At 36.9% G+C, this 18069-nt stretch overlaps 2 protein-coding genes across 2 annotated transcripts; one reads left to right on the forward strand and one right to left on the reverse strand.

Annotated features, from left to right (window-relative positions):
* Positions 1 to 411: 411 nt before the first annotated feature.
* Positions 412 to 4891, reverse strand: LOC134649493 (uncharacterized). The gene is made up of 6 exons (XM_063504249.1): positions 4773 to 4891; positions 4252 to 4377; positions 2005 to 3930; positions 1672 to 1841; positions 887 to 1078; positions 412 to 737 (listed from the first exon to the last, which is right to left on the reverse strand). Exons 2-6 carry the CDS (start codon positions 4340 to 4342, stop codon positions 486 to 488), a joined length of 2631 nt encoding a protein of 876 aa, XP_063360319.1. The 5' UTR covers positions 4343 to 4377; positions 4773 to 4891; the 3' UTR covers positions 412 to 485.
* A 538-nt stretch (positions 4892 to 5429) lies between these two features.
* LOC134649631 (dynactin subunit 6) lies at positions 5430 to 7872 on the forward strand. The gene is made up of 4 exons (XM_063504467.1): positions 5430 to 5534; positions 5621 to 5791; positions 6756 to 6928; positions 7492 to 7872. The coding sequence occupies exons 1-4, from the start codon at positions 5524 to 5526 to the stop codon at positions 7713 to 7715; spliced, it is 579 nt and encodes a 192-aa protein (XP_063360537.1). The 5' UTR covers positions 5430 to 5523; the 3' UTR covers positions 7716 to 7872.
* Positions 7873 to 18069: the final 10197 nt, after the last annotated feature.

Here is an 18069-nt window from a genome sequence, read left to right on the forward strand (position 1 = left end):
TCAATCCCGTGCCGTGATTGGTCCGTGTCTTTGAACGGACCAATCACGGCACAGGATTCGCTCACCTCGTCCCCCCGCACCGCCGTATTTTTGGCAGCATCGGTTTCATGAAATAATTGGCCTAAGCTCAGTCTAGAGGTTGGATTGTCAGTGTGTGCAACCCATCATTTGTCAATAATGCCGAAAACGAGGGTAGTTTCGCCCCTCCCCTGCCGCCGCCGGCCCCCGCGCCGAGCAATCGGTCGACAGCAGCAGCTCGCAGTCTGCGTCGGTTCGCCAACGCGTACTCCCGTTGAAGAAGCTCCTCATTATGGAGCGAAACATATCGAACAATCATCAACTTATACATGAATGACCCAATTTAATAATTTTGTTATTAAAACTTGTTCTTCCAAATGTAAACATAAATAGGAACATATCACTAAACGGGAATCAATTAAATACTGCAAAGTGGTAAACATCAACTAAGGTGTTGTGAGAAAAAATTATACATTAGAGCTAATGAAAACTTGATTGAGTATTGAAGAAAACTGTGTCTTTTTCACTTTCTCTTGTATATAATTGGCAATGTCCGAGGAGTAATCACTTCTTTTCTCAGCTATGTAAGACAGCAATGGCATTAAAATTGCTGCAAATTCGTTCACGTATTTTTCGTCCACTATATTGACAATCCTCACTAGTTTTCGCACAACGTTCATTACTTGATCGTTGGTAAGAGGTTCCTTGAAATATTTGTTCTGAAAACAAACAATATGTAGTTAAAGTTTAGTATCAACAAAGTACGGCCTGTATGAATAAGAAAAGTACAATGCTACTTGTACCAAACTTTGCCTTTTTCTAAACCGCGTGTCTAGCCGTCCTAGTGCTCATAGGCTCCTTTACCTACCTTTATAGTAATAATGAAGTTCCTATAGCAGTTGAGCAGACATGCCCACGAAATATCTGTCCTGTTTGACTTCTCTGCTACTGTGACCAGTAATACAGCATCTTGTAGTATTTCCAGGGTTGTGTCATCTCCGAATACCGACAAGCCATTATATATTTCTGACATCTCTTGATAAGTGATGGAGCATAATACCTGTAACATAGTTTATGTAAGCAAAAGCAAGCCTTAGCTTGGTCTCAGGTTGACAATTAGCTGTGCACATGTACAGTCAACCAATTTAATTACTACCACTATAGAACCATGTCACGTATGTAGTAGTTACAACAACAAGGTTCTGTGGCCTAGGAATCAATCTGGTTGAGTGTACAGCAAATTACACCACATTCTACATACATTGCTGTCTTCCCGTAAAATATGATGCTTTTTGTAGTACAAGTGTACGTAAATATAAGATCAAGACCTAAAATGCCTTGTGTAGAAAGTTCACAAGATCACAAATGGGTTGGTAAATTCAGAAATTTACAGGGCATTCCAGAAAACTGTTAGGTAAGTGATGCTATTTCTTTAACACTTCTGCTCAAGCTAAGAAGCTAATATTTGTCATGATAACTTTAAATTCAACTGTGTGAAATACAGATTTCTGGAGGTTAGTTGTTAGTTTAGCTGCTATATGTGTCATGACATGTCTCAAAACACATATGTGACAAAGTAGGCCTTTTTGTGGAATACCCCTTTCACACAACATTACCCGTTTTTTGTGGCTACATTAATACAATATTACACACTTGTAACAGCATGGATGTGATTTGATCCACATCCATCTCCTTTCTTATGCGAAGTCCAGTGATGACCTCAATGAAACTGCTGCCAGGAGGGTCCCAGAGCTTCCGGTAGTAGTACATGTTCAGAGGCTGCAAATTTTTCAGTTTGCTCTTTAGCCACTTTAATTCTTTCTCTGAAAATTGGAGTAAATACATTAGTGGGTAGTCAAATATTTTTATTTTTAAATTAAGTATTTGTGTTAAAAAACTTTCGGGTGATAAAATAGACCCTATTCTCCTGAAATTAGAGCTGTATTTCTCCGTTTGTTTAATGAATTAAAACCAATTATTACATACCAGGTATCTCAGCTTCATAAGTGTTAAAGATCTCTTGCTGCAACTGTAAAGCCAACTCCAATGTTGGCGGCATGGCTGCTTCAAAGGAAGTAAACTTCCACCTTACAATTTCTAGCACTTGAGCCAACATAGCCAACATTGGCGCCCTGAATTCCAGTAACTCCTCAATAGTGTATGCCGCCATCAATAATTTAATTTGGACATTCATCCCAACAACATGCTTGTTTATTAACCCTTTGTGCAAATTTGGCATTATTATTAACATTAATAATTTATTCCCTGGAATTATATTCCGTTGTTTCAGCTTACTGATAAAATTTACAAAATTACTCTGCTTTACATCAGTGTCTAAAAAACTCTCCAGTACATTATTACAGACTTTAACAATACATGGTTCAGTGTCTTGCCTGTAGTAAAAATTGCAATATTTTTCTAAACTGTCCATTACTCTTAACATAATCTCAGTCTGTTTCTCATTCTCTGCCGCTAATTTAAATATTTTCATAAATGTTTGCTTAGGGTTCTGAAGGAATACTGTCAAGATATCCGACGGATCGGCATCATCAGAGACAGTGAGCTTGTTGAATATCTCTGTCATCATGGTTGTGTAATCCCCATTTTCCATTTTGTCATGCAGGTTGTCACTAAATTGGTTTGTGATGATTTCATCTTTAACAGTATTGTTGCATTGATGGAATGCTTTTATGGCCAGAACTTTCAAGTATTCACTGTTTTCCTGGTCATCATGCAGATGATCAATGATCTTATCAAATAAAGTGTGACTTTGTTCCTCTTTTAACTGCGCTATGTTTGATTCAAGAAGTAGCAGTAGTGTTAAATTTTGGCACAAATCATCTTTATAGAGTAGTGCACTAAGCCACGAAGGGCTTTCTTCATCATGAGCATTGATTTTCTCTACAATAACTTCAATATCAGTTTCATTGATAATATCTTTGTGATTTAAAGGCTCTCTGGATATCTGTTTTAGCATACCAACAAGAGTATGTTCAGAAATACTAGGAATGCCCTGAAGAATTGAGCGCAGTTTAAAGCAGAGCTCTCCAATGCTTTGCTGTATGCTTTTCCCATTCTCTTCATATTCACTCCAAGCACAGAATATGTCAACACTAACACTCATGACTTGAGTTGTGCAGTCATCCAGCAATAGTGCATGGCATTTATTTAGGTACTGCAATATTGCATCATTTGGGCTATCACAGATTTTGAAGTTCAATGTTCTTGTTGCAATACTTTCAGGATGGTGTGTACCCAGATAAATCTCATTAAACCCTTCAGCTTCAAACTCTTGCTTACTTGTGAACTGAAGCATGCATTCCTCAATCAGGTTCAGCATGATACTAAGGCTTCTTCCCAAGTATTTGTATTGATCATCTTTGGGCATATTCAGCACCTTGTCTGCATTAGGAGGGTTCGTGAACTTGTTGATACACAGCTGGAAGTTATTTAAGGCATCTGTTAACAATTCCCCATCACTACCATCATGGTAAAAGTGCAGTCTACATATCAACCTGTAGAGAGCTGCGGCGACTACGCGGACCCTGTCAAGCTGATCCACAGGGTTTAAATACTTCATATTGATAATAAATGCATCCGCTATTTGCAAGGCCAGGTGAGGGTTGGTAAATGCTATTATTTCATATAAAAATTGCTGCATGTGGAGATTAAAGAAAATCTCATACAAAAGATACTTGGGAACAGTGGGGATCATCCAAATAACCATCTGCATGCCTTCCATTTCAGTCATCTCTTCCAGAATTGGTAGGTCTGCATTTAAAGCAATGTATAATGCTAGTTTTCTATATTCATCCAGCCTTTCTTGGACCACTCCATTCTCATTGATATAGTTTTTATCATTCAAGAATTTAGAAAGTTTCTCCAGAACATATTTCACTTTTTCCTCATTTCCTAAAACATGTAATCACTTTATATCAACATATATATTATATTTCTAATCCAGCGTGGTAAATAAACGATTAGTTTATATTTAACATATAGCATAGCACTTAAAATTAATACTTTGAGTTTGCAAGAGCAATCTTAAAATAAAATAAAATAAATTAGAATCAAAAGCACAATAAAGTAACAAGCTCTTCCAGAAACTGAAATAATTGTTTGCAATGTGGCAATAAAATTTAATGGTATTGTATTTTACTCATAAGTTCTGAAATAAATAAATTTCTCTTCAACAGTCCCACTAAAATAAAGTTGGTACAAAAATTGTCTTACCTCCTCTTGAAATCAGCTTTGAAAAGGAATGGAAATTATCTGCTGATAAAATCGCGCCTTGGAAGGCTGACAAGTCTTGAATACGGTCCATCGTCTGCCTACATGTATATTAATTTTAATCTCAGCCTGTAAATCAAAAAAGGTGTTTGTAATATATGGAGTCACTTCAATCTATGGTAGACCTCTATAGATATTGGCCACTAGATAGTAATTGGCCTTTCCTAACAAATCAGAAAGAAACAAGCTAAAAGAAGTCTTATTGTTAGGAGTGGCCAATTACTATGTAGTGGCCAATAACTATAGCAGTCACCTTATGCTGAGTAGAAAATAATAGCCCTTTTAATTTCTCTAGAAAACTATAATATGTTATTTTTATATTACAACATAATACAGTGGCAATAACTACTTTGAATAATGAGAGAATTGTTATTGTTTAATCACAGTTGCCGGCAATAACTGCGTTTTATTTATTTTTTGATAGTAAATTCTTAGCTGTAACATTATGTATGGTGATTACTTACAATTAATAGCAGATATTGTCTTAAGCGATGTCTGATAGTAAATACCGTTTTTAGTGCGATTTTATGTATCAAATTATTAATATTTTCTTATTCCACATGTATTTTCTTCTGCCGTCGCTGCCGTCAATCAACTACTGGAAGTAGTTCATTATCCCGTTGTTTCCGAATTGTAAGATGTTTCAGAAAAATAAATAATTTGGTTGCCCTACATTTTGTAGTAAATTAGAAAAATATTGAACTTAGTGTATTTAAACAAGATCATTTTTAATGATAGATATACAGACACGAGATATTCACAAATAATTTTTCTATAAAAAAGTATTTTTCTATTAGCGAAACTTTATCCAATTAGGACCTGATAAATATTTTGTTGCCATGTCGACTTTTAAATTTTTTCCATGTCTCTCGGGAAGTAAAACTTCAAACAGTATTTCTTGAGAAATAAAATAGTTTTAAATTTTAAATTTTTAACACCAATAATGACCAAAAATTTCGTGGTTTGGGTTTGTGAAATGCATTTTTACTTTTGGTTGCCATATTAAGGTAAGAGGAGCGAAACACCAATTTTCGTGGAACTCCCAAAAACGAAGTTGTAGGCAAGATTAAAACTGTCTCCTTGCAACATTTAACACTGTCAATGTCAAACTGTTGTCAAAGTTGTCAAATCAAACAAAATTTGTGTTGTGCTTTTGTGTATTCTTTAATTTATTCAAAATATATTAACTATTTACAGTATTCAACTTATATTAATATGGCTAATAAGTTAGTTATATACCCGTTACTTGTAATCAATTTGATCTAGTATTAATGCAGATTTTCTACACTAACATTAATGTAATATGTTTCAGCGTTAAAATACTCCCTGGAGCCACGGTATGCGAGGACTGCACACTGGAAGGTGACATCACCATCGGCGGAGGTACCGTCATTCACCCAAGAGTCACCATCATTGCGGAAGGCGGCCCTATTATCATAGCTGAATACTGTATCATTGAAGAGTATACCACTATTATACACAAGTAAGATTTTGTTAGATATTTTACCATATTTCAATAGGCTGGGAATTGGTTGTTTTTGGTTTTTAATCATTTTATTGATATACGTTTGCCTGTATGGTGTAGGTATGTGTGTATAGGCATTTGAAAGTACATAAATCATAATATATTTAATTTGATCTGAATTCCGAAAATATAAGTAAAGTGAAGTAAAATTTACTTTACTTTACTTTACAATCATTAGATATTTAACTCACTTAAATAACTCAATTATCTCTTGAAATCATTAGTAGAAATTTATAAGGGTTGGTCTTATAGCAGGCTATGATTTAGCCTGCTAATATAAGACCAATAGCTATTATATATCAAAAATTACCATATAACATCCTAAACATCATCTTTCTTGTTAAAGAATTTTCAAAATTGTTGGAACTTTTAACTGTTTAACCGCCATAGATTGATATTATATAAGACATACAAAATCGGGCTCACTTTGCCGCGGTCTGATAAATAATCCAAGTTTTTGTACCGCCACCAGCATGCTTGATGAAAAATTTGATAGTGGTTATAAGCTTAAAGAGGCGATGCGCCAATGAGGCATGAATCATGTTGTCACATAGCGCCAGCTAGTGGTTTTGGTGGAGCTTCGTTGTTTTTGGTGTTTCTGTTAGTGTTAATTTCTTTTTAGAAATATTAAACATGATTTAATTTAATTATATAGTTTAGTATAGAAATATTTGTATTTCACCTTTTTTCCTTGATATTGTGTCGTTAGGTAATTAAAACTACATGTTTTAAAAGGTAGCACAATATGACTGGCAACATGCAGTTCGTTGTAAAGAGCTCTAAATTAGAAAATGGGAGAAAAAAAAATAGAATGTGAAAAAAAGACGGCATTGATGAGTGTCAGAAGATATTATATTGGTTGTTACAATGTATTCTTAAACTCGACCATTAAAAGGTTCAAATAACTTATTTCTTATTCCAGAAAAAGTGATAACCAAGAGGATCCGCCGAAGCCTCTCTTCATCGGTGCCCACAACGCCTTTGAGGTTGGCTGCAAGCTGACGTCCTACTGCGGACATGTCGGGGAGAGCAACGTGTTTGAGTGCAAGTCCTTCGTGGGAGTGGATGTTAAAGTTGGCAGCGGTTGTGTCATAGGTAAAGATCAGAGGACATCTTTTAATACAGCCTTGCTGAGCCAATTAGCGGTATCGCCAATGTAATTAAAAGCAAACAAGCACCTTTAATCATTTATTTGATAACCAGTCTGGCCTAGTGGGTAGTGACAGTGACACTGCCTATGTAGCCGATGGTCCTGTGTTCGAATCCCGGTCAGGGCATTTATTTGTGTGATTAGCATAGATATTTGTTCCGGAGTCATGGATGTTTAGTATTTACCCACAAAACGAGCCTTCTTGAGCTTACCGTGGTACTTAGATAATTTGTGTAAGAATGTCCCTATAATATTTAGGTATTTATTTATCTAATTCAATTTTTATAATCATCACCACACCAACATTTGTCTGAGGAGGGCAGAATAGTTACACAGTAAGGCCTATATTGCTAATGCCCTATGAAAAAATATATGTTGTGAAACCCCCTTAGTATATGGGCAGTGGTTAGTAATTTAGATAATTTTAATGGCAATGTTGTCGAGTTGAAAAATAAGTAGATATAAAAAAAAATTTCACTAATTCAAATAAAGTTTTTTTTTTGTTCAGGAGCATCATGCCAACTGACCGCACCACAAACCTTAGCAGACAACACCGTGATCTGGGGATCGGAGCACCACATCAGAGAAGCGCTAGAAAAGCAGCCATCCCAGCTCTTACAACTAGACTTCCTAGGCAAAGTGATGCCTAACTACCACAGGCTTAGGAAACCTAACATTCACAAGCGGGCGCCGTCGTCCAGGCAACCGCAGGAGACTTCACCGAAACCATAATGTATGGTCTAGTTACTACTTGTGACAGCAACACTAGTGGTAGGTTCATATAAGAAAAGAGTTAAATTATGTTTAACTAAAATTTAATAAGTTATATTTTATAGGTAACTCATCATATTTAATGCTTAAAAGTATTTATAAATTATCACAAACTTCATGGCCTTTAATCGCAATAATTTAGTTCCCCAGACCTATGCCCTAATGACCCTAATCAAGTAATCAATAAGCCTAGCGTTTTTAGAAACGGTGAATAAAATTAATGATGAATGAATTGAATTACAAAAGCATCAAAAAAGTATGTAGAAGTGTTCTAAATTTAATTAGAGATGGGTGATCCTGTGGCAATCGATCACCGTGCCAATGGACGCCTGCAAGTATAGGGGTGTATTTTCGCGTTGCCAACCAAAATTGATCGAATGTCGTATGCTGTCTTAAGAAAAAACAATATTTCGATAGGTTTAAATATAATTATATTTTATAATTTATAAGTATGTGGAGTTCGTGTTCCGTCTAAGATAACAGTGTACAAACATAGTCGTGACAGAATGTGGATATGCCACCATAAACGTCCTACACTTTGTCATTGCAACGTCTGTGCAGAGTTAGCTTTGTCCGACGGTTAACGGTTTAAGGTGACAGTCCATTTCCAACCGCAGCTGCACTACTGTTCATTTTACTATGGAAATTGACAGTAACACCGACGCGTTCAGTACCAGTAGTGCAGCTGCGGGCAGAAATGGAATGTTATCCTTAGTGTAAGGCCTGAGTGGACGCTCGGAGCGGAGCGTTCGGCGGGGCGTGCAGCGTGGCGTCGGGCTCACAAGCAATTTGAGCAGCGTGCACTAAGGCCGCTCCTATACGTTTGCATTTGTTTAACATGCACGCCGCACGCCCCGCCCCGCTGCACGCCCAACTCGAGCGTCCACTCAGGCCTTACACTTAGGTACTCTCACTCTGTGTGAGGCTACGTGGCAGTCAGAAAAATCCGGACGCAAATATTTGGTCGGCCACGTTGAAACGCCCAAGTAAATAGGTATCCGGGTAAAGAACGGCTGGCTACGCTACACATGGCTGCCCAAGCTGTTCAAAAAAGGCGACGGAAAATTCAAATAAATGTCGATCGAATGCCACATGCCATAAAACGGCATTCTATATAACCCAATACTATTAGGTATACAGATTCTATATATTAGGTGTATATATTAGGCATAGACTAGGAATCCTCTAGACAGAGTTTAGAGCAATTATTTCATGAAACCGATGCTGCCAAAAATACGGGGGCGCGGGGGGACGAGGTGAGCGAATCCCGTGCCGTGATTGGTCCGTTCTAAGACACGCACCAATCACGGCACGGGATTCTGACACTTTGACTCGAAGATGGAGTAAAACTACCGTATATAATTAGTGGCAGAGGGGTAGCGTTACTGTGCTCAGTCTAGAGGATGTCTTGTCTGTGATATTAGGTAGCCTATGTATGCCAGCTTAATTGTAAGTACAGTCAGCAGCAATAGTTAGCGGGCGACGGCGAGGTTTTCAAAATGATCTTGACGCGACTTTATTGTTAAGAGAATAAGAGCGCGTCAAGGTAATTTTGAACACCTCGCCGCTTAGCAATTTCTGCTACTGACTGTACCTAAGGGTGAAAAACGCTTTTTGTAGCGGGTAAAGCTCCCGTAGGTATTTCGCATTACCTATCGTATTTTTTACTCGGTGATATTCGGCAGTTTATTAGCGAATGATTACTAGATATGTAATCAATGCGTAGGTAAACTACAAACGATCAAACTTTTCGTTCCCCAAAGGTCGACGCCACATAACCCGATAGAAAAACCGACGAGCTGAAGTGGTTTGTTTTCCACTCGCGAATTCGTCAGCCGAGCCCTCGTTCCGATTTCGAAATAGTTTGAGTTCGAATATTCCCGCCAGAATCCGTCTAAAAAACTCCACGCTCGAGTCAAGTGGGGAACACAGAAGGTTGAGCGGCACCTGAATTTTTGTTTTAGCACAAATTTTTTTGCCTAATTATTTTTCAACAGGTGACGAATTCCTCGTCTCGAGCACCACTAGGCGTCGGCAATCGCGGTGGCTTTAGTTTAGCTGTCGCTAGCAATTAGTGGGTTCCTGAATACAACTATAAACTGCTGTATGCCGTCTGGAGGATTGTGCTCTAGTGTGATTATGGCACTAGCGGATAATGGAGAGCATTTAGCGTCGCACGTTTCTGAATGGGCTTGTATTTCGGTGCTACTCTGCCGAGAGAAATTACTACAGATACCTATTACACTACTTTAAGCCCATTTGCACCATTCTACTAACCCGAGGTTAACCGGTTAAACCTAGAGTTACCATGGTTACTAGTACAATTTGACACCGGGTTAACGCTTTAACCGCCATAATTCAGGACCTGCTTTGTCGTTATAGGTAGTGGGTAAAATTCAGAAAACGTTCAATTTAGCGAAAATGAACGTTATTTACTACCTATCACATTTCGAATGATTTTTTGTTTAGTAAAATCGGTATAGGTACTGTTTGAATAAAAAAATAGGTAAGATATTAATAGGTACTTAAGATAATTAATAGGTAAGTTAATTATACTGCAATGCTTGTAAATGCTCCTATCGCCTTAGGTAAATGTAATAACACTAATAAGTACATAATAAACTTGCTTCGCTTCGGGGAGAAACATTAAGAAGAAAATCATTGTTAATTTATTAGCTCGCAGAATAAGAGCCTTTAATAAATTGGTATATAGTAGACTCGTAGACTGCGTGGTTCTGATAACGGCTATGATGAATTTCGTAATTGGAAGCTAAGCGAATCCAACCCATTTAAGCCAATTGCTATGATTTAAACCGTTTCTTGAACAAAAAGGATTTTATTTTAATGCATGGGCTGTAGCCGCGCGCGTAAAGGATGACTCACGTTAGACCGGGCCGTGTCCGGGCCGGAGCTTCCGCAGCTTCGTCTTTTAGTTAGTTATGAAAACAAAAATTTGGAGGCCACGCAAACACCGATCTCATAACTGGAAGAGATCCCACAAAGGGATAGTTCGACTGTACTACACCGTTATGTATCTTCTGCTGTAACCAATATTTTTCGTACAATAAAGTTTAAATAATCGTTATTTGAATTCGTTATCTCTTGGTCATACAAATCCCGCACCACGCGGCGTCTATAAGGCCGTTATTGAATCGTCGTTGAAGTTGTGTGTGTTGAAGTGCATTGAAGTTTGAAGTCGGTCCGAAAGTCCAAGAGCGGCGAATCAGGTGGTATTTATGTTAACCTTTACTTTATTCTCTGATTTTTGACTTTTGACGAGGAAATTTACGCAAAATTGGCAATTATTCCGCACCGCGGCGTCTAGAGGCGCAAATCAAATTAAATACAACAAAATAGGCCTGCGGCCGCGTTAGTCTGAGTATCCTACCTATTCAAAGTTTTTTTATATTCGACAGTGATACTTCCTGGTATAATCTGACCTATAGTTTCCTAACAACTACATGCAGCTGAAGGTCAGAAGTATGCTGGTTATTGAAGCGAAGTAGTCGCAAAATTTTTGAATAACCATGCTCAAATTGTGCGTAATACCCCGGTGCCGCAAAAAGGTGAGTTTCCCCCATTATGAATAACTTCTACCGCCTCACCTAATTTAACTTGTAAACATTACAATTTAGGCGCCCATTGCGACTTGATGTTTCCAAAAGTGCCATTTGCTTTCTCCTGCGAAATTTTATTTCGTCCGTTTTCGTTTTTGTTTGCCTGTTGTTCCTTTAGTAGCGCGTTTGGATAAAAGTTTCAGCAGGTTTCAACTTTCCTGGAGGCGCGATCGAACTTTAAATATCTCTTTGATATTGACTCTACAATAAGTATCTGCAATAGTTAAATACGCTCAGTGTAGACAGTTAGCATGTATATCTCTATATATGTTAATTAAGCTAATAGTTTTGCTGACTGTACTGTCAGCATCAACAGCAGCCGATCAGACTACGCGTCAAAAGTATCTACCTACCATTATATCTATTAACTTAAAATGGGATAATGTCTTTCTGTATGTAGAATGTAGAAATTTCTAAATGGGTTCTTATGCGCTACTGACATATTTATTTAGGTACTTATCAAAGTTGCGGAAGTTAAAAGATCGATAGCTTTTAAAATGTTTATAAATCTGTCTTATTTAATTTCTAAGATGTTTAATTCAAGTATTGGTGATGCTGATGTAATAGTCGGTTTTATACTATATTTTCTCTTTTAATTGTCTCTCACGTGTTCGTGTATTGTCACGTGGCAAAATCGAAAAAAAAAATATTATGAAAACCTTTACCTTAAAACTAGCATTTATATATATTATAAAAACTATACAAACACGTTATGGCTACGATGTATTACGCAACCCCCCAGTGTCAGAGCCGGCCGCGGAACCGCCGGATCTAAAATTCCGTTTCAGAACTCTTATCTTAAAAATTAATGCCTGCCATAGATGCTAAAATGTAGGTCGAAATGAAACGCGTCCTTTGACCGGGCTTTGTTAAATTAATTAGCCCTCGAAAGCGAGACGTAGCTAGCGATAATTGGGGCAAAGTAGATTTTGCAGCGTTTTACAATGCCTAACCTTTGGCGGTTTAGAATTTTTTTAGGGAGAGTTTGTAACATTTTAGAGGTGCACTATGGCCAGAAATATTTTTACTCAACTACGGGAACGGTTATGATGACTTGCGTTGTCGTGCGCGACTTCATACTTGAAGTCGCGCTTGACATGTATTTATCACGCGCGACAACGCAATACATGCTAAGCTGTAACATTTTAGCCGTCATAATACGAGTATGAAGGGTCCACGGAAAGAACATGTCTAGTCACATTTTTCGGAAAATGAGATTTTTATGAAGAGCTCTTAATTAACTATTAGGAGTTATATCTTTTGCTACCACTGTATAATAAATGTAACACAACTTTATTTTTAGTTAAATAATATCTGGTCACGGAATTACCATACGTTTTGACATTGTTCCAAATTTTAAAACCGCGATGAACCGCGAACTCAAAATGTCACTAGTGTGACTAGACATGTTCTTTCCGTGGACCCTTCATATGACTGTATGTGAGCCATATTGTCTATCGATTCGTTGTGACACGGATGACATAGGTATCCTACATTTTAACCGACTTTGGAAGAGTCCGATATGAATTAGATAACTCAAATAGAATATAATGTGAGCGTACAAGTAGCCTCGGTTAAATTGGCTTACATCTAATACTAAATGAGAAACGGAATCGACTGAACTCCCCAATGGTACATTTGGCACCTTTGTCTGTCAGAACTAGACCCGACATTATGCACAGATCGAGCCTTTTGATATGGTAAGTGAGTAGAATGGGCTTGCATCGAAGATTAGCTGGCTATAAATCGCTCCTCCGATAGATACTAAAGAGTAGCAAGCGAAGCAAAATCAAATTGAGATCTCGGCATAAAATTGCAAGCTAGAGTCCGTCTACGCTAACCCTGGTGGTGGTGTTTTTATAAACGTCATATCATATTTTCATGGACATTTGACGTTAATTATGACATTTCCAACGTTGTCATTGTTTTAACCGATTGTAATGTACGTAGGTAGAGATACCAAATCACAATAGGTATACCCATCTTCGGCCCATTGATGTTCTAAATAAAGAAGACTTTCTTCTATGTGGAAATCGGAACTAAAGTGTTATAACGTTATCAGTTGACCAGAATTTCGAAGAAAAAATGATTGGGTACCTAGGTCGAAGTCATATATTTATTTAGCATTACGTCACACGAACATCACGCGCTGAAGTTAGACGCTTGAACATATCCCGCACAGGTGGCAAAGGGACAAAAGGGAATAATGAGTGAAGTAAGCGCGGCCACAGAGGGATGTGCCCTATCATCCCCGCTCAAGGACTCTTATGCAAAGCTGAGTATTCCGTACAGCTTCAGCTTATTGGGATTTTCTTAAGTTTTTCAGTTGTTGTCAGGCGAACCATCTTCTGCGGGTCGATCATCGAAATTTTTTTTTGTTTGTTAAAATTACTTAAATATATTAATCATAATCACGTTCAAGTTCACGCATTCGCTAAATCTCAAATGTCAACTCGTGGTAGCCGAGCAGAATGATATTTGAATTTATTTGTTATAGTGCGTCTCGTCCGCGTCAATAATGTACGGACAAGTAGGTACGAGCGAAATGCTCGATAAATAAAAGGACATTAGGTGTCATTCTGATATCAGCGTAATTACCTAGTAATTACGTTCGAATAGGCTGTTAGACGTATGACGGTAAAATAAATGACTGGTACGACTGGTATGACCCAATAAAAATAAAAATGTAGTACTCAAAGAGCCAATTAGGGAATTATTTAAAACAAATTAACACGACTGTGGAGATTTTGTAATATTACATTTTGTAGCTTGAACTAATCCAGCTCAGCTGCAGGCGAAAAATAACTACTTCCCTATTGTTACCAAAACTGGGGAAAATGAAAAACCAACGTTGTTTTTAGTGTGAAAACCACATCTAATTTTCACAGCGAAAAGCGCAAAATTTATTTGTGTGAGGCGAGAGAGTATTAAAGACGCAGTCACACCGGCGCTTGGATGAACCTAACTCGATTATAATAATATGTGAACATTTAATTTCAGGCGTAATTTTAGCGAAATGGTTGAGTTTACGTTTTTGGGGTTAGAACGAACATATTAAAATTCTTGCCCCTGTTACTTACTACTTAAGAAAATATTTAACATCAGACTTGTTAATAAAGAATTTCATTCCGCAGGAGACTACTCCCTTGTTTTTTTTTTTAATTTATAGAAATTAATAAGCTTTACTATTACCTATATGAAAAATAGTAGTAGAATTTATGTGATCATTTTTATTCTTGTTATATTAAATTTGTATCAATTCATTAGCGGTTTAAAATATTTTTTGTAGGTATTTCTAACGACGCTTATTATATGTCGAGGGTCCTCGCCTGTCAACGCTCACATCAAAATATGGCGGACCAAGTATTAAATTGTTCTTCTCTACTAGTCGACCTTAGGGGCAAAATAGAAAAGATTGTAGGCGGTGCATTATTATTATTATCATCGAAATATTATTTTATAGGAACGAACTTATTTCTTAGGCGTAAGTAAAGCTCGAGCCTTATTTTTTTGTATCGTGCGTGAATCGAGCACGCCTAATGAGGCGCGTTACAGAACATTCATTCCTCACATCGGAACCCGAGGTCGTTAGTCAGCATGTACAGTCATCAGCGAAAGTTGCTACGTGAACCAATCCCACACACACTCTTGATTCTTTAACAATAAAGATCACTTGAACACTTAGTCCACTTAAAACTTATGCTGCCGACTGTACTTGAACGCTAAGCAACTAACGACCTTAGTACGATGGAATAAGAATCATTTAGCGCTACAGATTGTGTATATTATAATTTTTTTGAATGATACAGGAATAGAGACTTTAATAGAAAGGAGTATGTGCGGGAATGTAGATAGAAAAAAATGTAACGTCATTCTTACTATTTTATACATGTGCTCTTGTAAATATGGTGTAATACTTGGAAGGGGTTAAAGAAAGTTAATATATATTTGGAAGATTGTGTAGTTATCATGTGTAGAAGGAACCATCTTTACAAATACGAGGACAAAATGCATAAAAACTAAAGGAATAACAGTTATTTGTTTTACAAGGGAGAAAAGTCGTTGTTTAACTTCTCGTGCTAATATTATACGATTTTAAAATTATTAACTTACTAACTGTAAAACATTAAGAACAATCCCAAATGAATGCTACTATTATATAATTTAGATATCATTCAAAATTATCACTTAAAAGTCAATTCCATCAGCCAACATGAGGAAACAACTCAAAATTTGCATCAAATTATTTTGCCACTCTTATAAAGAGACCCTTAACGAGCTAGTGTGGTGAAAAACATTGTCATGCGATGTGCATGGTTCGATTCGATATATTTTTATTGTATTCTAGAATATACTCTTGTAGTTGCAAGATAGTTATCAAAAGATAAATAATCCTAGGTAGACAAATTTGAAACATCTTGAGAGGCACTCTTCAGTCTTCAAACAAATGTACTGTATATTTTCTTATGCAAATATGTACTTGAACACGCAAGCAAGTTTCTGTTTATTTAGTTATCTTAGAATTCAAAATATGTATATTATTTTCCTTTCAAAAGATACTCACGTCGTCGAGGTCTTTAGCATTTCAGGTTCAGCAGTCAAGAATATGTAAAAAATATTTTGATTTCAATTTAAGAGTGTAAACGGGTGGATGCATTCCAGAAGGTAAGTATAACATTAAATAGTTACACCTGAATCTCTTGGCTACCACAACAATATAAATAAATAAATAAATATTATGGAACAATCTTACACCAATCGACCAGACGACACTTAATATATACTCGTAACTCAGGAATAAACATTTATAGTAAACCCACAAATGCCCTTACCGGGCCTTAAACCCGGCACTTCCTGCTTCATACACAGGATCACCAACCGACTAGGCTAGAAAAGTTTACAAGTACCAAGTAATATACCGAAAAAAGAAGTCCTGATGACTATGAAAAATTTGGATTCGAAATGAGTTAATTACCTTCTTTTTTAAAGGATTGTTGTCTTGTTAAAGCGCTTATCAAGATATTTTTTATAGATTAGTAAACATACTTAACTCTCTTTTAGCAGCCGTACAAAAATCGGCCAAGTAGCCAAATCGGCCAAATAGTTTTCGTGCTTCAGGAACGCCTGCCTGCCTGTAACTACATGAGAGAGCCAATAGTTACTCGTATTGAAAGGTACTCAATACATGTTCCGAACTACAAGTTCGGAGGAAGTTACGTGGCTCTCAAGCCCTATTAATTTCACGGCCCCAGGTAAGTGTTTGTGTTGTACGTGTAATAAGTTGGACACTGTGTGTCGTCGGGACGGAACACTATTAAAAGTTGCCCCAACTCCGCTGACGCAAGTTCGTTGTTGGCGTATCTAAACTGAACTGAGGGAGTGGTATATGGCTATTTTAGGTGGTTTAAATGGGATCTCGCTTTAACTGTAAGCACTATTCTATGGGTCCAAAATTGCGAAATTTCCACATGGAAAATATTCGGAAACTTTACTTTTTTTTATGCGAACTGAAATTGAAAATTTTCATAATGTAAGTTTTCTGTGAAATGGTCTTGAAATATTCTAGAACTTGACTTTTTGGAAACTTCCGTAACTTGCACATCTGCAGTGTCATGACTGAGACAATTCAGCTCAGAAATATTTGCATTACGATCAGTGTTGAATATTTTGTCTGGATATTAATTATAATTACAAACATTTCGATGTTAAAACACCTCACTTCAAAGTTACTACCTACCGTAGTGTAATTAGCGGAATTAACCACGAAAATTAACGAATTAAAGCTTCATCAGTTTATTAGTTCTCAAAGTACAACAGTGGTAATTATTTAATGGTTCCCCTTGTTTATTTGCCACATAATTTAATTTCGTATTTCGGATGAGAGCTTTGGAACCGCAATCAAAGTAAAACCACTAACTGAAGTTAATTAATTTACAAGTAAGTCTATAATCAGACAACGGGCATATTCAGACTGCTGCTATTAATTCTCGAAACATTTGGTTTTGGCTGATGAAAGCATCCCTATTCTTACTTTGCCTCATGATCGGAAAAAATGCGTTAAAAGGGTTCTTTCAATTACTGGTTTAACCATGAATCTTATTCGAGCACAGAATCTAGCCGTAATATTAGGCCTTCAGCATCTTTGAATCGGAATAAAACGAGTATCGAGCGAATTTTTTTGCGGTAAAAAGGCATTTAACTTACCTACAAGGCATTTAATTTTAACAGTCAAGTGTAAAAATATGGGTGCATACAACTTACTCAAAAATATGTTCCATAGTTCTTAATTCGCTGATATAAGAGCTATTGGGACGGGTTGGTCTCGGACTGTCTAGGACACAAAATGACTAGTGTAATATTTTGCCTATATCCCTTTTAGTCTACATCGCAAACGGTCTAGAACACAAAATGACTACAATTATTTAGACCTTTATTTACCTACATTTCGTCGGTTTATCTTTACGTTAGCGATGTCGACGGTGCCCTATTTCTGTGATGTTTGGCCTTCGGCCATTTGAAGATACCTAATGAACCTAACCTACCTATATGTGGTTATTTTGTGTTCTAGACCGTTTGCGATGTAGACTAAAAGAGATATAGGCAAAATATTACACTAGTCATTATGTGTTCTAGACAGTCCGAGATCAAAGCATTGGGACATATTTTTTTACACTTGACTGTTGCTGCGAAACAGTAGG

This window comes from Cydia amplana, chromosome 7, assembly GCF_948474715.1.
Source record: "Cydia amplana chromosome 7, ilCydAmpl1.1, whole genome shotgun sequence".
NCBI classification, from domain to species: domain Eukaryota; kingdom Metazoa; phylum Arthropoda; class Insecta; order Lepidoptera; family Tortricidae; genus Cydia; species Cydia amplana.